A 22,326-nucleotide genomic window follows, 5' to 3' on the forward strand; every position below is an offset into this window, starting at 1 on the left:
TAAGCGCAGATTGCCTCCACATATGTAGAATTTTAACGCGTATACGCCATGAATTCTTAAAAGGCTTCAGTTGTTTCAAAGGTGTGAAAGGTAATGGCAAGGCTAACATGTTTCTAGCTAAGTTTGTTTTAGTAAATGTTTGAACGTGAGACTGGATGATGGTGTTAAAGAGAATAGACTATTGTATTTCTAGGGTTGAGCACGGGATATTTGGTTAGGATCGTATTTTACTGATATTATTATTGTGAGTATTATTTAAAAATAAGGGGTATTTGTTATTTTTAAGAGTATATTCTTTCTTTTAGTTATGAAAATCTTTTCCGTGTAATCTTCTTTTTGGATAACCAAATAATTGATCGGGAGTTTATGATATTGAGTATCTAATGATATATATTTGTTAAGAGAATATCTTATGGGAATATTTGATTCGATTTTGTTAAGGGAATAATTTTTTTAATTGGAATATTTGGTTAGTGAAAGCGTTAGACACAAGCGTTAGACGCAAACCTCGCAAACCATTAAAATTCACTGGATAATATATCTTATGAAGCAGTAATTAATAATTAATAATAATTATTATTATCTTTTTTACCCTTGAAAATTTTACCTGTTATTTAATAATTTCTAATGGCATTTGTATGTAATTTTTTACACTTTTCAAGGTTACTTTTAATTTTGTACTTCCCAATTAATATAGTAGGATTCATATCTAATTTTGTAAATCTAATACTCCAAAATAGTTTAAAGAGTAAAATCCAAAGAATATTATTCAAATAATTATAAGTCAAATAAAAAATCTTAAGGAAAACATTAAACACAATATAAACTGAAAAGATTTTTTTTTTGTTTTCAGCATAAACTGAAAAGATATAATTATATATATATATATATGTATTCAAAAACCAAAAACAAATAATCAGTTTTACGGGTTTTTATGACAACCAAATAAATTTTTAGACTAACCATAACCATATCAAATCACTTATGTTGATTAGATCAGAGGCCCAACAAGGATCAGATAGGCTCAGAATATAAGGTAGATCAAAATTCAAAAGTTCAGAAGAGATCCATAAAAATGTTGTGTAAACAAACATTAATTTATATTTATTTTTAAATGACAAAAGAAAAAAAAAACATATTTTTAGAATCTACGTGGCGAGAAAACAGAGCAGCAGTTGTCTACTTCCTCTGAAGTTTCTCGATAAAACCGCTTTCAAAGCAGAGCAACACTCAGACGTCGCCGGAGCTTTCCACTGCTTTACTAGTTACTACTCCCCCTAAAACTATAAAAATACATTACACTCTATAACACAGTCACATGTGTACTCTGCTTTAGCACTAAACACGTCACTCGTTGCAGCAGAAAAAAAAAAGTAAAAAAAAAAAAAAAAAACAGTATCAAGAAACAGAGAAGATCAAACACGTCTTCTTCTCTCTCTCTCTCTTTGTCCTCTAAAATTCCAGAATCGTTCTGCTTTTTTAGTCCTCTTTATCAGTGATTTTTTACTTTTCAATAGCTACCTTTGGTGATTCGATTTGATCAAACAAAGCGGAAAAAATCAAAACTTTTTTCTCGATTCTTTTGGATTCTGGGTTTTTTTTTAAGGATCATCTGAATATTCATGGCAAACCCTAAACTCACTAGGGTTCTAAGCACTAGGGATCGCGTGCAAGATACGCTCTCCGCTCATCGCAACGAACTCGTCGCTCTTCTCTCCAGGTTCTTCGTCAAGATCCTAAACTGATTCCCCTGTTTTTGTTTTTTCCGGGAAAGTTTCGACCTTTGGTTTTAAATTTGTATATCGTGTGTGTGTTTTTGTGAAGGTATGTGGATCAGGGAAAAGGGATACTTCAGCCGCATAACTTAATCGACGAACTCGAATCTGTAATCGGAGACGATGAAACTAAGAAGAGTCTCTCTGATGGTCCCTTTGGCGAAATCCTTAAATCAGCAATGGTAAAAAAAAAACTTCTCCTTCTTATTCAAATCGTCAAGAAACTAAAACTTTAAGTTTCAGAATGATTCGTTACTAATTTTGGTTGTAGGAAGCAATAGTTGTACCACCTTTTGTTGCCTTAGCCGTTAGACCAAGACCTGGTGTTTGGGAATATGTTCGTGTTAACGTCTTCGAGCTAAGTGTTGAACAATTAACAGTCTCTGAGTATCTTTGTTTCAAAGAAGAACTCGTTGATGGACCTACTAGTGACCCTTTTCGTCTTGAGCTTGATTTCGAACCCTTCAACGCAAACGTGCCACGTCCTTCTCGTTCGTCTTCTATTGGTAATGGAGTTCAGTTTCTGAACCGTCACTTGTCTTCTGTAATGTTCCGTAACAAAGATTGCTTGGAGCCTCTCCTTGATTTCCTAAGAGTTCATAAGTACAAGGGTCATGTAAGACAATTCTTTTATATATTGTTTGCTTATCAAAAAGTTGGATTTGGTAAAACAAAATGTGAACTTTTTTTATTTTATGTGTGTGTAGCCATTGATGTTGAATGATCGGATTCAAAGCATATCTAGGCTTGAGAGCCAACTTAGTAAAGCAGAAGATCATATCTCTAAGCTTCCAGAAGAAACACCGTTCTTGGAATTTGAATATTCGCTTCAAGGGATGGGTTTTGAGAAAGGATGGGGAGATACAGCAGGGCGAGTACTCGAGATGATGCATCTTCTCTCTGATATTCTTCAAGCTCCCGATCCTTCTTCCTTGGAGAAGTTTCTTGGGATGGTACCAATGGTTTTCAACGTTGTGATATTATCTCCACATGGATACTTTGGCCAAGCCAATGTCTTAGGCTTACCTGACACTGGTGGACAAGTACTCCCCTTAAACCCTTAGTTGTTAATCTGTTTTTCAGATTTTTGTTAGCCTTCAAGATACTTCGATGTTTCAGGTTGTCTATATTCTAGACCAAGTTCGAGCCCTTGAGACCGAGATGTTGTTGAGAATAAAGAGACAGGGTTTGGATATAACTCCTAGGATTCTTATTGTAAGCATATATGTTTTTATGTTTATTAATGTTTAATGATCTCAAGATACTAAACTGTGGTTGTGGACTATATTTTTCAAGGTAACGAGGTTGATACCGGATGCTAAAGGAACTACATGTAACCAGCGGTTAGAGAGAGTTAGCGGAACAGAGCATACTCATATTCTCCGGGTTCCTTTTAGGTCTGATAAAGGAATCCTTCATAAGTGGATTTCAAGATTTGACGTATGGCCTTATCTAGAGAACTATGCTCAGGTTTCAAAATCTTAACTTTCTTAAGTTTTGTTTACTTCTTATGTAAGAATAAGAACAGTAACTGATATTTCTTTCTTTTTTTTAAAAAGGATGCAGCAAGTGAGATTGTTGGTGAACTACAAGGTGTACCAGATTTTATCATTGGTAACTATAGTGATGGAAACCTTGTTGCATCGTTAATGGCACATAAAATGGGTGTTACACAGGTAAGAGCTTCAAGTTTTTTCAGATATATGATTGTTATGTTTTTTTTTGTCTATGGAAAGGAACATCACAGATTTGGTTTCCTTGTGTGTGTATAAACAGTGTACTATTGCACATGCTCTGGAGAAAACCAAGTATCCAGATTCAGACATTTACTGGAAAGATTTCGACAACAAGTATCATTTCTCTTGTCAATTCACAGCTGATCTAATCGCAATGAACAAAGCAGATTTCATCATCACAAGCACTTACCAAGAAATCGCAGGAACGTAAGTGACTTAATAATATAATATCGAGAAGTGTTTTTTTTTGTTTTCAGGTTTCCATCGGCAATACTAATATTGTATTACTTTATCAGGAAGAACACGGTCGGTCAATATGAAAGCCATGGGGCTTTTACGCTCCCTGGACTATACAGAGTAGTACACGGCGTTGATGTGTTTGATCCTAAGTTCAACATTGTCTCGCCTGGCGCCGACATGACCATCTATTTCCCGTTTTCTGAAGAAACCAAGAGACTTACAGCTTTACATGGTTCCATAGAGGACATGCTCTATAGCCCTGATCAGACTGATGAGCATGTGTAAGTTTGTTATTTGTCATTCTGTTATTAAATTTGGTTTGATTCATAACCGAAAACCAAAGTCATTTCCGGTTTGGTGTTGAGTTGTGTGTTTGCAGTGGTACATTGAGTGATCGATCAAAGCCAATACTCTTCTCTATGGCGAGGCTGGACAAAGTGAAGAACATTTCTGGTTTAGTTGAGATGTACTGCAAGAACACAAAGTTGAGGGAGCTGGTTAACCTGGTTGTAATAGCTGGTAACATTGATGTGAGCAAGTCCAAAGACAGAGAAGAAATCGCAGAGATTGAGAAAATGCATAACCTGATGAAAAAATACAAGCTTGATGGACAGTTTCGTTGGATAACGGCTCAGACTAACCGAGCTCGTAACGGTGAGCTTTACCGCTATATCGCCGATTCAAGAGGTGCTTTTGCTCAGGTAATAATAATATTGGTTCAATTTTTTCGGTTTGGTTTGGTTTAAATGCTAACCATGAAACTTATCGTGTATTGATTACTATATTTAGCCTGCATTCTACGAGGCGTTTGGGCTTACGGTAGTGGAAGCAATGACTTGTGGGCTTCCGACATTCGCAACTTGTCATGGTGGTCCAGCAGAGATCATTGAGCACGGGCTCTCGGGTTTCCATATTGATCCATACCATCCGGAGCAAGCGGGTAACATAATGGCTGACTTCTTTGAACGTTGTAAGGAAGATCCAACCCATTGGAAAAATGTATCAGACGGTGGACTCCAAAGGATATACGAGAGGTAAGCAAAACGTTTTAGTTATTTTATCAGTTAAGCGTGCTTGATATAAATCTTCGATATGGTTTTTGTGTTAGGTACACATGGAAGATATACTCAGAGAGATTGATGACACTAGCTGGTGTCTATGGTTTCTGGAAATACGTATCGAAATTGGAGCGTCGTGAGACTCGGAGATACCTTGAAATGTTCTACATTCTCAAATTCCGCGACTTGGTCACAATTCACAAACACTTTCTTTTATACTAGCTAGTTCCCTCTATATAAGCTCTCAAGGATCTCATGATTTGTTCTCTTTGTTTCAGGTGAAAACTGTTCCTTTAACCGCTGATGACTGACCCGGTTCCGCGTTGGATGAACTGTTGGGAGTGTAAAAAAAAAAGAATAAATCCGGCTATGTAACCTATGTTGTGTCTTACTGTCTTGACAGTCTTGTGTGTATGGAAAAGAAGATTTGTTGGATGGAGTTAATACGCGAACTTGTTTGTGTTCGTGGTACGTTTTGTGTTGTGTGATGTATGTGTGACTGACATGTTGAATAAGAGTCACGTGAAGTTTGTATCTTACACCAAGAAAGTCTTCGATGGAGCTTTCATTTCACATCTAATTCGTTTCTCAAGGTAAAATAACTAGATCGATTCCAACATTCCAATCTGATTTTCACATGTTTTAGAAACTAAGAGTAGATTTCATAATTTTGAAAATAATTCACATTAGACATTAGCATTCCTTAGTTCCAAAAAGTTATCAAAATTTTAGTACTATCTTTTATACTGGAAAACTACACGAGAAAATTTAAAAGCTAAGAAACAATATTAAAAAAAAAAAAAGTTTATTCAGCATTGTTTGTAAAGCTTTAAACGTGGATTTTTTTTCTTGTGATAGAGGAGATTTGATCTTGTTTTTAAGTTCACAACATTCTTCTCTTCAGCAAAAGAGGATTTGATAGTGAAGATGTATTGGTCTGTCTGAAGTAGTGTCTGTGTATTCAAGACGTGATACAATATGGCTGTTGTTTTATGTGCGTGAGAAGTTTCTAGAAGACTTGAGAAGGCAATATTGAAGGACGGTTTGAGGATAAATTGAAGAGGAAAACTACTATTTTTTTTGGTTGATTAAATTGGAGTTTTACAAAGAAAAGGAAAATAGCAAAAAGGAAAAAGTATTTTTCTTATGAGATTTGGAAATCTTCTCCTATGGTGATTAGGAAGTATTGATGGGTATATAAGGAGGTGTTAGGCACGTCCTAAAGAAGCAAGAGAGCTGAGGCATAAAGGTTAGAATCCTAGAGAGCTTTCTGTTGGTGTGCGGCTTAGTTTCGCGGTTTGGTGCTTGTGTTGTTCAAGCTTCTTTGTTCGTCGGTGTGACGTGTGTGTGAAGGTTGCTCAAGAGAGTTGAAGATCTGAAGTCTAGGCTCAGGGGGAGTTTAGCCCAAGGTTAGGTTATTTTGGTTTGAATCTAGGCTTGGTGTTAGTCTAGTTAAGGGTAGAGAATTATCCTTAAGATTTCATGTTATAGAACAGAGCGGTGAATTAAGAGGGTTGTGCTTAATTTACGCGTTTGCGAATAGGTTGTATTTGCTTTCTTGTTCTAGTGAAATCGAAATCTGGACTAGGTCCCGGGGAGTAGGAAAAACCGAACCTCGTTAACAAAGTTCTTGTGTTCTTTACTTTCTGTACTTTATTATTGCCTCATCCGCATTTACAGAGATATTTAGAAATGCTGATTACAGATTTGACTGGATGCATAACTAAAACTAAAAGCATAAACGAGACATTATGGGTCTAAGTTTAAAAATTTCTTTCACATTTACAGATAAATATCGAGATACACAATTGATGCGTGAGTAATATAACATAGAAATCGAAAAAAAAAAAAAAGAAAAACTGACAGAAGAGAAGAGTGACATATGCAGCTTTAATTGACTTTACTATTGAACCAAATCCACAAAGGACACATTTCTTCTCTCTCTCTCTCTCTGGTCAATTGCTCGCTTCCCGTGTCGTGGAAAATGATTCTTCCAATGCAATTAATAAACATCAATCATCACTCTTTCTTTTATTACTCCTCTGTATCATAATAGATGATGTTTTAGGATTTTTACATAAATCAATAGGATTTTTACATAAATCAAGAAAAACATTTATTATTTAATAATAAGTGTATTATTATTTTCTAATAATATATTTTTATAATTATTAACCAATAATATTTCATCAAACTCTTAAATTTTCATTTAATGATTCTTGAACTTTGCAATTTCTTAGCATTAATTGATAAAAGTATATAGAAAATCATCTATTCTGATACAAAATAAAATCCTACAACATCATCTATTCTGATACAGAGTGAGTATTATTTTACACTCTTTTTATTTTATTTTTATTTTCTCTCTGTTCTTAAAAATATAAACTTCTTGGCCAATAGAAAAAAAACAAAAAAAAAATTACTCCAATAACAACGTTTCAATCAGAAAGTTACTAGACATTTTTTCGTGACAAATAAACACATTTATGAGAATGAGGTATGTGGTGAAACTTAAAATCTTTGTCAGACGTATTACAATTTTATATTTTTTTCTTTTTCAGTTAAAACTTTTATTCTCCTAGTCACGTTTATATAAATATTTTTTTAGAATCTCGATGTCTTTTTAGGAAATTGTTTTAATAAAACCAATAAATTCCGGAACTCGAAATTCCACTTGAGCTGTTAAATTAGTATACTAATTGCATGTTGTCCTTTCATAATTAATCATCCACTACAAGCTGAAGCAAAATTTTTGCTCATTTTATGTGAATCCTTTTTTTTCTTTCATTTTATGTGAATTTTCCTACTTAGTTTAAGTTTGATTAAGAGATTATTAACACAAACACATAAAAGTTAGTTACCTATTAAACCAATGTTGTTAGATTTTCTTGAGTTTTGTCTATTTACCAACACTCCGAGAAAGTGGGAACCAATCAAGAAATCCCAATCTCATCTCTATTTTAACGCTAAACAGCTGTAGATTCTATCCAGTCCCCCAAAAATAAAAATAAATCACATAAACATACAAAAATTAACGACATGGATATCATAATTAATAGGATGATAACATTTTAATAACCACGATAAGATTACACTTGACGTTTATATAATAACGAACCAAATAAACCCATCTCTCAGACCAATGTCCTCTTGTGATCTCATTTTCGATCCACAATACTTATATACTAAAATAACATAAAAAATAAAAATAAAGATAGCTTCCTTCATTTTTATTTTTACTTGGAACTACTAATTAATACACTCACGATTACTAAATCAACGCCAACTGTTACAGCTAGAGTTGACCATAAGCATGAGCAAAGTAGGAAAGAGCTCCAACTAGTGGTGCATTGATGTAAGTAGCCGGTTCGGACTGTTCGTAATCAGACCGTTTGTCCGGGAAGCGATCATGCTGGTCCGGACCACCAACGACTGCCCCAACAAGGAAATTAGGGTTCGGAGATTGAGAGTTCATGCTTGCGAACCCTTGGTGGCATTGGATCTTGGCTGGGTGGCTTGCAACGCAAGGTAAAGATGAGCCACGGTGGTGGATCCGACGTGGGAATTTCGGACCGTAACCAACCATGTAAGACATTCTTAATGGGTTGTCTCCAAGTAAATAATCCACCTATTAATTAATTAAATCAAGAACTAATTAATTATTAAAAAAAATGTTTCAACAAAATCATCTAAAATGAGAGATTTTGTTTAGAAGTAGACCTGTCTCTTGGCGATGGAGCGGAGGCGGCCAGGAGTGTAGACGGAACCACCACAATGGACGACGGTTTTGGCGGAGGTTAAGTATTTGGCATAGGTTAAGAGCAAGAACGATGTTGACGTCACGTATTGCATGTTGGCGTCTGCCATCTTAAATAGTAATCCACCTACATAACAGTAAAATAGGTAACAAAGTTAGTTCTATGGGTTTAACGAGAATGAAAGGGGCAGAGATGAAAACAAGTGAAAAGAAGAGGGAGGAAAATGCAAGAACCTGGGGTATACTGAGTAGAAGAGAAAGGAGCTCCAGGAATAACAGAGCAGATGAAATTATCAGCATGACCTTTGTACTCATGTAGTGTCTTCACATTCTGAACCAAAAATGCCTTCACACACACACAAAATTAAAACCACACATTTAGTTAAGTATTTTTGTTTATATTTATAAACCAAAAAAGATTAGATTTCTTTAATTCAAATTTAACCTTTGTAAGAAGAATTCTGGCACCAGCGTGCTTGTTATCCCAACCAAAAGTGTTGTCATACTCAGCAGCTCCAAGGATTTGTCCATTAGTTTTTATGTAATTCAAATATTTAAGATTCTTTGTAGCTTTGTGTAACCAAGCAGCTCCCCACAACAACTCATCCTACAAAAAAAAAAAATATCCATTTAAAATTACAAAATCTTTATCCAAAAATCTGATAATTATTGTATGTAAAGAGAAACTCATTTTTTTATTACCTGATAACCAGAGTAAGAGCAATAAAATGGACAAACGTCAGGTTTCAACCCTGCACTGTAAGTTCCTCTGTATCTGTCTGCAAATGCAAAGACACTGATGGCTCGTTTGAGGAGGACTTTGGAGTAGGAAGGATCAGATTTCCTGAATACAATAGCGGCTGCGGCTAGAGCTGCTGCGGTTTCAGCGGCGACATCAGAACCAGGAGTGTTCTTGTCAACTTTAAACACACTTCTTACAGTATCCATGTCTTCTGGTCTTTCCCAGCAAGAATGGTCTTTGTTAGCATCACCAACTTGAACATAAATGGTGTCAGGATGTGAAGTGGCTTTGAGGAGGTAATCAGTAGCCCAACGAATCGCTGTTTTAGCGTTTTGTAGTTCAGATTTCATCAGACCACCGAATTCAATTACACTCCATGACAGCATTGTGGTTGTGAATGCCATTGGGAAACCAAACTTGATATTGTCTCCTGCATCATAGTATCCTCCAACCAAGTCCACCTAATCAACAAAACACAAAAACCCCAATTTTAACACAAATTAGAGATTTTTGAAACAGAGGTAGTAAAAGCATAGAATAAAGGTTTGATCTTTTCAAGATATTGATACAGATTATAACCTACATTGTTGAGAATCTTTGAGATCTATCACTAACTTAGCAAACCCATTTATGAAAAAATTAGGGATTTGAGAAAAGGGGAAAAAAAAAACAAAAACCCTAACTTTTTATCCTCTGTTTTTTTTTTCTATACAGTAAACTCATGAATAAAGGTTGAGTCTTTTGAGGATATTGATACAGAACTTAACCTACATTGTTGAGATCTCAAGCTAACCAACCAAACCCATTTCATATTTCCACAAAAAAAAAAAAAGAGAAAACAAAAAAACTCCAAAAAAAAGAGGAGAAGAGAGTGAGAAAAGTTGAGGTGGTTTACATGAAGAGCAGAGCCATCAGAGAGACCAGAGTCTTTTCTCCAATTCATTCTCTGGTTAGGAGGAAGCTTCCCAGACCTTTGGCCTTCAAAGAAAAGGATTGATTTGGTGAGAGCGTCTTTGTAGTTGTGTTTGGCCAAGTGGTGACGATGGTGATGGGTGGCGTAAAAAGAAGAAGTAGAGTAGGAGGAGAAGCCATTGCAGAGAAAGAAGAAGAAAGAGAGGAAAATAGTGACTCTGAAAGCTTTGGAAGAAGAAGAAAACAGAAGAAGAGCCATTTCGATCTCTAAAGAGAAAGAAAGAGAGAGATAAAGAGAGAGCTGCTTCTATTAACCAACCAACGAATTAGATTTTAGAAGCTGCTTTGTGGGAAACAGAGGAAGTGGCTCAGCTTTTTATAGAGGGAAATAAAGGTTAACACCTCTCTCTCTCTCTGTGGCTAAGTTAAAAAGTTTTTGACTACTCTTTTTTTGTGTGTTTGCCATATGGTTAAAAGAGAGCTGAGATTTTGGTTTGGTTTGTCAGAGATGTAGCCGAGTGAAAGGAAAAAAATGACAAATTCGATAGCTTTTGTCCAAAATTAGAATAAATAAATAATTGAGGGGTTTATTGGAAAATATTCAAAAAGAACTCATTGTCCGTACTTATGCTTGTTTCTACTCGTTTGGGAGATGGTAGTTCATTCGCAGTATAACTTGTAACATGACTAAGACCATGTACGGTTATCATATTCAACCAATCAGAATAAAGCAAGTCTTTTCAAAGATAAAAAGAAAATTCTTACTCGCGCATGTACAATAAATTCACCCTCTTCTCCTTTCATAACTCGTCATGTAGCAATGCATATTCCATTTTTTCAGATTCAACTAGTTGAATCTTTTCAACTCGTCATGTAGCAATGTTGAATATTTTCAACTCAGTTTAATCCACATGTGTTTTCTAAAAAATTCAACAATCTCATTGCATTGATTAAACAGTTGAAATTTTTTATTCAACACCTTCGTTGTACATGGTCTAAGATTCATTTTATTTCTGTATCAGATTTCATATTCTGAATAAATATGGATAATATTCATTTTATTTCTGTGGCTAGTTAAAAAGCTTTTTACTACTCTTTCTTGTGTGTTTCCCTTATGGCTAAAAGAGAGCTGAGATTTTTGGTTTGGTTTGTAGTCGAGTGAAAGGAAAAAAATGAATAATTGGATAGCTTTTGTCCAAAATCAGAATAAATAAATAATTGAGGGGTTTTTGAAAAATATTCAAAAAGAACTCATTGTCCGTACTTATGCTTGTTTTCTACTCGTTTGGGAGATGGTAGCCCATTCATAATCTAACTTGTAATACGACTAAGATTCATTTTATTTTTGTATCAGATTTCATATTCTGAATACATATGGATAAGATTCGGCGCTTCTGAACTATATGTAAATGACAAAACGTTATATTTCAAAATATATTTCCTTTCAATTAGGTTAACAAAATAAAATTGTTTCATTCATAATCTAAATTGTTTTTTTTTTTTACAATATTTGTCTTCTGAGTAAAGTTGAAATGAACAACATCTGACTAAAAGGTCGATCTGATTTGGGGATCTGTTTGGGGTTTTTTCATTGCTTATGAGGGGGATCCCCGCTGGAGATTCTTTTTGGTTGTGACTATCGGTACGGTTTCTGATTTTTCGGATCTGCAATGGATTTTCAATTGTTTCGGGTTTCCCTTTTCTGGGACTTATTCCCTGTTACCAGATCTCTATTCGGTTCTGTTGATACGGTCATTAGAGGAAGGGGCAATTTTTATGCCTTGTTTGGTGCTGAATTTGTTGGGCGTGGATTATGTCTTTGGTTTATTGAGGATGATTCTTTTCGATCTGAGCGATCTGGCTCTTATGGAGGGGATTCGGGTCTTTGATATGAGGGATCTGAGAGGGATTACGTTTTTTTCTTCTGATGCTCTGTGTGCATCTCTTTGGGATTCCGGTCATGATATGGCTCGGTGGCGCATGAAGGAATGGGGGATTCAGTTTCCTTATTTGTCTACGGGTTTTGATGTGTTTAGGGTTGTGGCGCTGGTGTATATATTCTTCTCACGAGCTGTGGTTGTTCCTCATCCCACAATCCTTTCAGATTCATATCTTCAAGTTTTTGAGAGGTTTAGCTTCGGTTTTTATCTGGGTGTTGTGTTTCGGTCGATTTTTGTTTGCAGTGTTTCTTTTTTTCTCGGGGAAACAATGTCTCAAAGTGGTTTGCTGACTCAGGGCTCAAATGTGAGTGGTTCGGGGGCTGGACTCAAGCCTAAGATCAAGGTCCCACAGTTTGATAACTCTGCCATGATTGAGGGTTACTCTAAGACCCTCATTGGAAGGTGCATGAACCCGGCGGTACAGGATATGAAAGCTTTGCTGTTCATGCTACCTCGGATTTGGAAGGTTGAGGAGAGAGTGGCTGGTGCTGATCTGGGGATGGGTCGGTTTCAGTTTGATTTTGAGCATGAGGAGGATATCCAGGAGATCTTGAAGATGGAGCCTTTCCATTTTGATCACTGGATGCTGTCTTTGGTAAGATGGAAGCCGGTGGTCGACCAACGCTATCCTCACTTTATCAAGTTTTGGGTTCGAGTTATGGGAGTTCCTTTGCATTTTTGGGCTGATGAAACTTTCCGCTGTATTGGTTCTGATCTGGGAGATGTAGAGGAGGTGGATCTGGATAATGGCCGAGTTAAGGTATTGTTGGATGGTTTCAAACCCTTGTCGTTTGATGCTTCAGTAGAGTTCCATAGTGGGGAGGAGACGACTGTTATTCTGAGGTACGAAAGGCTATATGGTTTTTGTCGGCGGTGCAATAGTCTCTGTCATGAGACGTCGCGGTGTCCTCTCCTTGGTGACAATGGGAAGCAGAAGGTGGATGTCCGGTTGGAACCTCGACCAGATGATAAGTTACAGAGCTATAAGGGTGCTACAACTCAAGGTCTCAATCCTGGTTTGGGGGGAGGTTTGAGTGGTGAGGGTTCAGGGGTATCTCATCAAGGGTCTTTTGCTGGTAATGGCCGTGGGTCAGGTTCTCAGGCTACCAATTTTCGCTACAAACAGGGATATGGTCACAAGGGAAAGAATGGCAAAAGGGGTCATCAGGCTGAGGAACGTTTGGTGAAGCAGCATAGGAGCTCAGTTGAGGCACCTAAAAGTTCAAGCCTTCAGTTGGCTGTGTCTGGTAGTGGTTTAGATCAACTCAAAACCAGTGAGGTTGGGCATCAGTTTTCGGATAATGAACAAAAGATGTTGGATGCGTTTTTGGGCTCTACCTTGGAAGACTTAGTGGTCTCGGATGGTCAACTTGTGGATGGAGTGTCAGTTCCTGCAGGGGTTTCTGATATGAGGGTTCGCAAAAATTTATTCCCAGGGACAGTGGTGGCAAGTGATTCTGATATAATCAATATGGAGCTGATGCAGCAGGAGGTGACTTTTACGGAGGTTTTGGGTGACTTCCTGGCTCAAGATTTCCCTCCTAAGGAGGGTCAATCGCTAGCTTTTCTGGGCGCAATCCCGGAGGAGAGGGGTACTGAAACAGAGGTATCCCCACAGGGGGAAGCAGAGGCAGAGGGGGAAGAAGAAGCAGAGGGAACGGAGGACTTTCTGGTAGAGGAGGAGGCTAATGTTGAGGATCTCTCTGATCAGGGGCTTGCGGAGGATATTTCCAAGGACACACTCCCAAGTGATGAGACTGGTGGTACGTTTCCACCACCGCGGTCTAAAGTGGTCAAGGGTAAGGGGTTTCTTCAAGGGGTGAGTACCAAGAAGCGGAACATGGTCACTATGGCGTCGCCTCGTAAGAAGGTTGTTACTAAGGGTGCAGGTCTGATGGGTAAGGTGGGTTCTTCTCACCAGGGAGGGAAGCCTCCGAGTAATGCGGCTGCCTAATGCAAGTTATAAGCAAGTGTGGGCAAGGGTGTGGGTTCTCCTCCCATCTTACAAGGAGAGGGTCTTATATTTGGCAGCAGTCTTTGTTTTTTTTTACCTTAGGTTCTTTCGCTTTGCACAATTTTCTGCTTTTGAATAATTTACCATCGGTTGTTCTGTATGGTTTTCGTTGTTGTTTGCTTCTTTTTCCCTTCGTTGGTTATGATTATCTGGGTTTGGATAATTGTGGTTGTATTCATTTTGTTCGTGTCTTAATAAACCTTTGCCACGGTCTCCTTTACGTCTTGTGTCTCTTTTTCTATGACTTTTCATCTTTTGGTGGTGTAATTTTGGTTACGGGTTTCCTATTTACAAGTAACGTGGTCGAGTTTTCAAGATTTGCAATAAACCCTTCATGTTTGCCCTTAATTTGGTTTAATGAATTACTGTTATACAAGCCTCGGTATTGGGATAATTATGGGATGCGTTGTAATTTTAGTTTGAGGTTTCGGTGTGTTACAAGATATGGGTCCTTATTGGGCTTTTTTCTTTGTCTCATGACAGTTTTGTTTCTTGGGCCTTTTATGGATAAATTAGTCTCGAGTTTCTGGTTATTTTTACCTTCCGTGAGTTTTAATCTTCTCCAATCCTCTCGTCCTATTTCCGCTGTTATTTTTACTCTTGTTTCTTTTCATATTACTATGGGTTTTTCTGTTTTGCACTTTTGTGACATGCTTGGTACAACGTTTTATTTCTGGTTCTTGTCTTGGTATCCTTATCCAGAGGGTGGGAGAAGGAAACATTGGGGTTTCTCATACCCATTTTGTGAAAAGTTTTTATGAATATAATAAGTTGGAATTGTCAAGGCCTGGGTAACAAGGCCACTATTGGACATCTCAGGGATTTATGGTCTAACCATCGGCCTGATTTTTTATTCCTTATGGAGACGAAACAATCATATTTTGTTGTTGAGAAATTTGTAGGACACTTTGGGTATAAGAATTTAAAAACAATTGAACCTATTGGGTGTAGTGGGGGTCTGGCCCTTTTTTATAATCAAGCTGATTTTCAGGTAAACGTTTTATTTGAGTCTAATCGGTTAATTGATATTGAAGCGGTTTTCAAAGGACGGATAATATACTTAACGTTTATTTATGGTGATCCAGTCCCTAAGAACCGCGATTTGGTTTGGGAACGTCTAGTACGAATTAGTACTACTCGTTCCTCTCCATGGTTTGTGGTTGGAGATTTTAATGAGCTGAGAGGGAATCATGAGAAGCGTGGGGGGAAGTTACGTCCTCCTTCCTCCTTCCTCTCTTTTAATGGTATGATCCAGGACTGTGGTTTTTTGGAATTCCCCTATCTTGGGGACTGCCTGTCTTGGAGGGGCTGGCGGGATAAAAAACCTATTCGCTGTCGTTTGGATAGAGCTTTAGGGAATGAGGATTGGCATGATTTGTTCCCAGATACTGTGACTGAATATTTGCCGATGATAGCATCCGATCATAAGCCACTCTTGGTTAATATCGGTGCCAAGCGGCCACGGGGAAAGCGGGCTTTTATTTTTGACCGGCGCTGGATTGGTAAGTCAGGGTTGATGGATGCGATTAATTCGGGCTGGGAGGGGGCTTTGGACCCGGGACCAGATTCTTTCGTGAAAAAAATTGGAAATTGCAGACGGGCAATCTCCCAGTGGCGCAAGGCACAAGTTCCTTTTGGCAGGGAAACAATTGAGGATTTGAAACGACAATTAGAGGTCGCTCTGGAGGATGATACTATTCCTCCTGCTGTTATCTCAGATTTACAAAATAGGTTGCGCCAAGCTTATGGGGATGAGGAAATTCATTGGTATCAGAAGAGTCGGAATAAGTGGATGCGATTGGGAGATCACAATACAAAATATTTTCATGCCCAAACAAAGCAAAGACGGGCTCGCAATCGGATTACTGGCTTGTTTTCTAAGGACAATGTCTGGTCAACTGAGGATGGGGATATTTGCCACACAGCGGTATCATATTTTGAGGAATTGTTTACCTCAACAAATCCGGACAACTTTGAAGAGATTTTAAGGGAGATAATTCCGGTAATTACCGATGAGGAGAATGAGCGGCTTATAAGTCCGGTAACAGAGGCCGAGGTAAAGTCAGCTTTGTTTATGATGCATCCGGATAAAGCCCCAGGTCCGGACGGGATGACTGCTCTATTTTTCCAGAAAGCTTGGGGAATAGTGAAAAGGGACGTAGTGGCTTTAGTTAATAGGTTTTTTGTGGAGGGGATTTTTGAAAAGGATCTGAATCGTACTCATCTTTGTCTTATTCCAAAGGTGGCCAAGCCTACTAGGATGGCAAAATTGCGTCCGATTAGTCTATGTAATGTGGGATATAAAATAATCTCGAAAATACTATGTCAGCGGCTTAAGAGGGTTTTACCTGGTCTTATCTCTGAGACCCAATCGGCCTTTGTTCCCGGCCGGTTGATCTCAGATAATATACTTATTGCACAAGAGATGTTTCACGGTTTACGTACTAACCCGTCTTGTAAGACGAAATTTATGGCCATAAAAACAGACATGAGTAAGGCTTATGATAGGGTTGAGTGGGATTTTGTGGCAGCTTTGTTACGAAAAATGGGGTTCGCAGAGACATGGGTGTCCTGGATAATGTTTTGTGTCACTTCGGTTGAGTATAGAGTTCTCCTAAATGGCCAGCCAAATGGTTTGATTATTCCACAGAGAGGTTTACGACAGGGAGACCCTTTATCTCCTTATCTGTTCATTCTATGTACAGAAGTTTTAATTGCAAATATACGAAAGGCAGAAAGGGACAAGCTTATTACCGGGATCAAAGTAGCGAATAAATGCCCGCCAATTACGCATTTGTTGTTCGCGGATGATAGCCTGTTCTTTTGTAAGGCAGACAGAGAACAATGTCGGGTTATTCTAGATATCCTAAAGCAGTATGAATCCGCTTCGGGTCAACAGATTAATTTTGCAAAGTCATCGGTACAGTTTGGTCATAAAATTGATGACACAACGAAGTCGGAATTACAGGATGTCCTTGGGATCACCACTTTGAGTGGTATGGGGTCATATCTTGGTTTACCTGAAAGCTTGGGTGGGGCCAAAACCAAAGTTTTCTCTTTTGTTCGTGAACGGCTTCAGAGTCGCACGAATAGTTGGACGGCAAATTTGCTCTCGAAAGGGGGGAAAGAAGTAATGAAGTTGTGCCGACCTTCGTGATGTCTTGTTTTCGGATCCCTAAAACAATCACATCCAAACTTACTAGTGCGGTGGCGAATTTTTGGTGGAGTTCTAATGGACAGTCAGGGGGCATGCATTGGCTTGCTTGGGAAAAATTATGTGTTAGTAAGCAGCTAGGGGGTCTTGGATTTAGGAATGTGGATGATTTTAATACAGCCTTGCTGGCTAAACAGCTTTGGCGACTAATTGATGCTCCGGATTCCCTGTTTGCCAGGGTTTTTAAAAGTAGATACTATAGGAATACGCATCCGTTGGATCCAATTAGGTCTTACTCCCCATCGTATGGGTGGAGGAGTATCTGTTCCGCTCGCTCTCTGGTTAACTAAGGACTTATTAAACGGGTTGGCTTCGGAGACACCATTTCCATATGGTCTGATCCTTGGGTGCCAGCTCAATTCCCGAGACCAGCTTTAAGTAGGGGCCCGGTAAAGGACCTCTCCCTTCAAATGACTCATTTAATTGATCGTCAGACTAACTCTTGGCGGATGGACATGCTCTATGAGCATTTTGATCCAGATGATGTGGCTTTGATCCAGGCTATACCTTTAGGTCGTAATCAGAGGGCTGACCTTTTCGGTTGGCATTTTACGAAAACAGGGCGGTATACAGTCAAATCGGGCTATCACACAGCACGATTTGATGAAAAGCGGTTTTTTAAGCCCTGTGGTTCTGGGCCGGAAATTACCCCCCTCCTAGCTAACGTTTGGAGGGTCCGTTGCCCCCCTAAAATTCAACATTTTATGTGGCAAGTCCTAACTGGATGCATTTCGGTTTCGGCTAACCTGGGACGTCGAGGTATTGCATGTGACATTAGATGTATTCGTTGTGGAGCGGATGAGGAGACAATAAATCATGCAATTTTTGTCTGCCCTCCTGCTCGTCAGGTATGGGCTTTGGCCCATGTCCCGGTGGGCCCACTCTCCTTTCCGACGGAATCGGTGTATGCAAATGTGGACCACTTCTTAGGGCAGCAAAATCCAGGGGCAAATATTGTGGCATTTCCTTGGCTTATGTGGTATATTTGGAAAGCCCGGAATGCACGAGTTTTTGAAAATATTGTGGAGAAACCGGAGGATATTGTTAGGATTGCAGAAGGAGAAGCTACAGGGTGGCAGAAGGCACAAGTGGAGGAGGATATCGGTATCTCTGTTTCTTTCCCTGTAGGGTTATCGGTTACGGCGGCCACGACCTCACTTCCAACTGTGTTCTCGGGTTACCGCTGCTTTATAGATGGTTCCTGGAAAGCAGGAGACCAATTTGCAGGCGCTGGATGGTGCAGTACCTCACTACAGGCGGCGTCACCGCTGATGGGCGCTAGGAGTTTTCGTCGAAGTCTATCTCCATTACATGCCGAAGTTGAAGCTCTCCTGTGGGCGATGCGGTGCATGATTGGCCATGATTTCCGGGACGTGGCTTTCTATACGGACTGTGCAGATCTGGTGAAGATGGTGTCTTCTCCTTCTGACTGGCCAGCTTTCTCGACGTACTTGGACGACATCACGATGGATAGGGAAGAATTTTCTTCTTTCTCTTTATCTTATATTTCAAGAAAAGCTAATGTAAGTGCGGACTCCTTGGCACGCCAAGCGCGTACCTCTCCGCATCATGTTCTGTTTGTAAACAATTTTCCTTCCCATTGGCTCATTTGAGCTGATCTTTTGTAGCCAAAAAAAAAAAAAAAAAATATTGTTTCAGTTTGTTTTCTTGTTAACTTTGGTTTCAATGAGTTTACAAGAGTTTTTAAAAGAACATTACAACAAATGAAGTTTCGAAACACGCCTCTAGCTAGGTTTGGGTTAAGATCATGAATTGAGTCTGTAGCCTCAAAAGATCGTTCCTCCACACTTGTTTTGTATAACTGTTTCTCGAGGGCTGATTACGTTTGAGACCACACACCTATACGGTTGGGTTAGTTTTCTCAAGCCTAGGTTCTCCTTTCCCAAATTTACTCCTAAGGATGAGTACATATTCACATGGACAATCTTGATGGGCAAATCGGTCTTCAAATCATATTGTTTAAACAAAATAAAGTTTGTTCATTATCCAAATCATGTTATACAGAACACACATTTCATGCTTAATTTGTCGTTTTATATTGTTCGAGATTATTATTTACTTTTGGTAGGGTGTTCGAGATTAATGTATACTTATTAATTTAATAAATGATATGAAACAGTTCAAAATTATTTACTATATAATTTTAAGGAAACGACGAATCACTAAAGTGTGGGGTACTCACACTATATAAGTTTTGGACGTTATGAATCAAGATTCGATTTTAACCAAATAGCAAATTTGTGTTTACTGTTCTATCATGCATGTATCACCTTTAATATATATATTTTTTTAATTGTAGCTATGAGAACTAAGATTGAACTTCTCTTTCCGAAGTGATTTGAATACGGAGGAGCTTATCGCTGTTGGAGCAGTTCCGAACTGAATTGAGAGAGTTTTTGAGTATTTGAATTTGTATTGCTTTTTTGGAAAAAATGTTCGACCCCTTACAACTGACACCCCCTTACATATTTATACCGACCAATTTATTACTAAATTAATGCACCATTAATAGAACGCGATTTGCACGGTCTAATTAATCCTCTTGAATGCGGGAATCTTTAACCGGGCCCGAGCTGCGAGCTGACCAGCACGAAGCATCTCCGCGCTCTCTTCCTTTCTCCGGGCCTGATGGGCCGATCAGTAATTTCCTCTTGGCCCAGTAGACAAGCCTAGCCTAGGCCCTCTTGCCTATTGTCCGAGATGGCAGATCGTGGGTACAACAGTTGCCCCCCAAGTCTCCCGAGCTGAACAGTTCGGGGGACTTTAAATCTTCAAGCGATCAATTTCGGGAAACTGAATATTCCCCATATCTCCACGATTTGATCGTGGTAATGATGGGATTTGCCTTCCCGAACAAGACTCGGGGCCCACTAGGTGGCGTGTTAACTATAAGAGAGAGAGAAAACGGTGCGAGACCTTTCACTTCCCCAGATAATCATTGCTCCCTGGTTCCGTGTATAAAGGTAAACTCGGCTTCTCTCTCTTTCACTCTTAATCCCCAATTGTGCTTGTGTTTTCCGTTCTCCAATTTTCTTTATTTTCCTCTGTAAACTTCTTTACTTTCGCCGGAAAACCCTTCACTCTTCCTTTATTTTCTTGCTACTTTTACCGGAAAAGCATGTCTCCGCCGAAATCCTCATCGGGAAAAACCGCAAAACCCTTGATTCCAGGCGTTTTCGGCCCCCACCAACCGTCGAATCTTTCTGCGGAGAACATAGCCGAGATTAGAGGATCCACCGGGATTCCGTCGGAGGTAGAGATCAAATTCCCGGAGGCGCATGAGTCTCCGGAGAACCCCCCTCCAGGGTACTGCTGCGCGTTCGAGATTTTCTTCTCTGCGTGCGGTCTGTCATTCCCCCTTCCCGAACTCATCGTGAAGATGATGTTCGAACTGGGCTTCGCTCTTCCTCAGATGTGCCCCAACTTTGTTCGGACTGTCTTGTGCCTTCAAACTCTGGGGGAGGAGTTCAACTACCAGCTGTCATTGGCCGACTTCCTCCAGGTGTACATGGTGAAGACTGGTCGTACCAAGGGCACACTTTACGTAAGCCCGCTTGCCGGGCTAAAGGTCTTTGATGACCTGCCCGAGAAGGATGAAAAGTGGCGGAAGTCCTACTTCTTTTTCCCGGTTAACGAGCTCACTTTTGGCCAGCGCGTGAGTTCGCACGTATCGAAGTGGACTTCGAAAATCGGTAGAATGGAGTTCCTTGCTAGGTCCAGGTTAGGTGTTGCTTGACTTTTATACCTTTGACTGTTCGATAGTTGATGACTGAAATGACTTTGCTCAAAAATCTTTCAGTCCCCCCTGCATCCCCAGCCGATCTAATGAGGAGCTACATTCGACCCGGGGTTCGAATTCCGGCATTTGCTGACATGACCGAGGTCAACCGTGCGAATTTCTTTCGCTTCACGGATAAAATCGGCGAGGTAAGTATTTTTATTTTATTATTTTTTTTTTTGCCAAACAGTCGCTTACTAAGCTACCTTTTTCAGCTAATGATCGAGTTTAACTCCTCGGTGGCTTCCTATGAGGAGCAACTGTTCGCTTCCCCGTCATCTTCCGAAGTACATCTCCTTCAAGAAAGGATTGCCGACCTAGAAGCTCAGGTAAAGGAATATGCCCGACTGGAAGCCGAAAATGCTGCACCGTAGCGAAAGCCAAGCGGATCCGAGCTCGGATGAAGAAGGCTGAGTAGAGGTGCTCGACCTCAGGGTTGCTAATGAAGACCTCCGCGACAAGCTGAAGAAGGCGGGGGACCTTTACTTTGAGGCGGCGGAAGATGCCAAGGCAGCAAAAAATAGACTGCACGAGATCGAACTTCGCAATCAGTTACTCGAAGCTGGCAACAGCTGCAAGATTGAAAGGGTACGGAGGGAAGAAAGGCAGGCGATGAGGCGAACTCTCCGCCCCTTGGTTGAGGAGGTAAAGGTCACTTTCGAAGAGAGGGAGAAGCTAGCCCCGCTCCAGATCCGAGCAGCCGAGATCAGGGCTAACCGAATGCTGGTCGAGGAGATCTCCAGGGGCGAGATCCAAGATATGGAGGCCGAGCTCGGGCTCCTGAAAACTGATGAGGAGGAAGCCGACGAAAAGGTTTCAAAGGTAACTCCCCGTGATCTCAACCTCACTGCATTCTCAGACCTCTTGGCGGATACGCCCGATCTCTTGTGTAACGAGCATCCGCTTAGCGTCACGATCAATGAGTCTGGTACTAACCTCGGGCAAATCTCGAATCAGGGGGTGGACGACTATCTAGCGAACATCAGGTCGGAAGGGGAGCTCGCAGAAATGGGCCTGGCCTTATCCGAAGCGGCGTCAGATCCTGCTGTCCCTAATCCTTAGTTTTTACTTTGGGGTTGTTTTGGCACGTGTTGCCCCCCGTTTGTAATATTTATTTTCAGACTTCTTTGGAGTGTTTT

At 39.7% G+C, this 22,326-nt stretch overlaps 5 protein-coding genes across 5 annotated transcripts; 4 read left to right on the forward strand and 1 right to left on the reverse strand.

Annotated features, from left to right (window-relative positions):
- Window positions 1-1,064: 1,064 nt before the first annotated feature.
- On the forward strand, window positions 1,065-5,348 carry LOC104713942 (sucrose synthase 3). Its single transcript, XM_010431173.3, has 13 exons — window positions 1,065-1,720; window positions 1,825-1,957; window positions 2,047-2,391; window positions 2,483-2,818; window positions 2,895-2,990; window positions 3,072-3,245; window positions 3,335-3,451; window positions 3,552-3,718; window positions 3,808-4,032; window positions 4,131-4,452; window positions 4,541-4,785; window positions 4,860-4,998; window positions 5,088-5,348. The coding sequence occupies exons 1-13, from the start codon at window positions 1,623-1,625 to the stop codon at window positions 5,118-5,120; spliced, it is 2,430 nt and encodes an 809-aa protein (XP_010429475.1). The 5' UTR covers window positions 1,065-1,622; the 3' UTR covers window positions 5,121-5,348.
- A 2,507-nt stretch (window positions 5,349-7,855) lies between these two features.
- On the reverse strand, window positions 7,856-10,703 carry LOC104713952 (endoglucanase 17-like). Its single transcript, XM_087479558.1, has 6 exons — window positions 10,204-10,703; window positions 9,269-9,769; window positions 9,012-9,173; window positions 8,801-8,912; window positions 8,530-8,693; window positions 7,856-8,437 (listed from the first exon to the last, which is right to left on the reverse strand). Exons 1-6 carry the CDS (start codon window positions 10,477-10,479, stop codon window positions 8,105-8,107), a joined length of 1,548 nt encoding a protein of 515 aa, XP_087335684.1. The 5' UTR covers window positions 10,480-10,703; the 3' UTR covers window positions 7,856-8,104.
- A 1,350-nt stretch (window positions 10,704-12,053) lies between these two features.
- LOC147948081 (uncharacterized) lies at window positions 12,054-14,114 on the forward strand. Its single transcript, XM_087492508.1, has one exon. The coding sequence runs from the start codon at window positions 12,054-12,056 to the stop codon at window positions 14,112-14,114; it is 2,061 nt and encodes a 686-aa protein (XP_087348634.1).
- Window positions 14,115-17,837: 3,723 nt separating this feature from the next.
- LOC147948082 (uncharacterized) lies at window positions 17,838-19,492 on the forward strand. Its single transcript, XM_087492557.1, has 2 exons — window positions 17,838-18,911; window positions 19,478-19,492. Exons 1-2 carry the CDS (start codon window positions 17,838-17,840, stop codon window positions 19,490-19,492), a joined length of 1,089 nt encoding a protein of 362 aa, XP_087348683.1.
- A 1,035-nt stretch (window positions 19,493-20,527) lies between these two features.
- On the forward strand, window positions 20,528-22,249 carry LOC147948083 (uncharacterized). The gene is made up of 4 exons (XM_087492581.1): window positions 20,528-21,064; window positions 21,172-21,336; window positions 21,403-21,557; window positions 21,622-22,249. The coding sequence occupies exons 1-4, from the start codon at window positions 20,528-20,530 to the stop codon at window positions 22,247-22,249; spliced, it is 1,485 nt and encodes a 494-aa protein (XP_087348707.1).
- The last annotated feature ends 77 nt before the right edge of the window (window positions 22,250-22,326 follow it).

The sequence above is a fragment of the Camelina sativa genome, chromosome 2 (genome assembly GCF_030686135.1).
Source record: "Camelina sativa cultivar CO46 ecotype springtype chromosome 2, ASM3068613v1".
Classification (NCBI taxonomy): Eukaryota; Viridiplantae; Streptophyta; class Magnoliopsida; order Brassicales; family Brassicaceae; genus Camelina; species Camelina sativa.

What these genes read in the sequence shown, in the direction of transcription:
- LOC104713942 (XM_010431173.3), top strand. Translation starts at nt 1,623, where the DNA reads ATGGCAAACCCTAAACTCACTAGGGTTCTAAGCACTAGGGATCGCGTG. An exon ending in ATCTAGAGAACTATGCTCAG is followed by an intron (nt 3,246 to 3,334) that starts GTTTCAAAATCT and finishes TTTTTTAAAAAG; the next exon opens with GATGCAGCAAGTGAGATTGT. An exon ending in TTCTCAAATTCCGCGACTTG is followed by an intron (nt 4,999 to 5,087) that starts GTCACAATTCAC and finishes TCTTTGTTTCAG; the next exon opens with GTGAAAACTGTTCCTTTAAC.
- LOC104713952 (XM_087479558.1), bottom strand. Translation starts at nt 10,479, where the DNA reads ATGGCTCTTCTTCTGTTTTCTTCTTCTTCCAAAGCTTTCAGAGTCACT. An exon ending in TTCTACTCAGTATACCCCAG is followed by an intron (nt 8,694 to 8,800) that starts GTTCTTGCATTT and finishes ACTGTTATGTAG; the next exon opens with GTGGATTACTATTTAAGATG. An exon ending in GCTCCATCGCCAAGAGACAG is followed by an intron (nt 8,438 to 8,529) that starts GTCTACTTCTAA and finishes ATTAATTAATAG; the next exon opens with GTGGATTATTTACTTGGAGA.
- LOC147948082 (XM_087492557.1), top strand. Translation starts at nt 17,838, where the DNA reads ATGGACATGCTCTATGAGCATTTTGATCCAGATGATGTGGCTTTGATC.
- LOC147948083 (XM_087492581.1), top strand. Translation starts at nt 20,528, where the DNA reads ATGTCTCCGCCGAAATCCTCATCGGGAAAAACCGCAAAACCCTTGATT. An exon ending in TCACGGATAAAATCGGCGAG is followed by an intron (nt 21,337 to 21,402) that starts GTAAGTATTTTT and finishes TACCTTTTTCAG; the next exon opens with CTAATGATCGAGTTTAACTC. An exon ending in GAAGCCGAAAATGCTGCACC is followed by an intron (nt 21,558 to 21,621) that starts GTAGCGAAAGCC and finishes GCTCGACCTCAG; the next exon opens with GGTTGCTAATGAAGACCTCC.
- LOC147948081 (XM_087492508.1), top strand. Translation starts at nt 12,054, where the DNA reads ATGATTCTTTTCGATCTGAGCGATCTGGCTCTTATGGAGGGGATTCGG.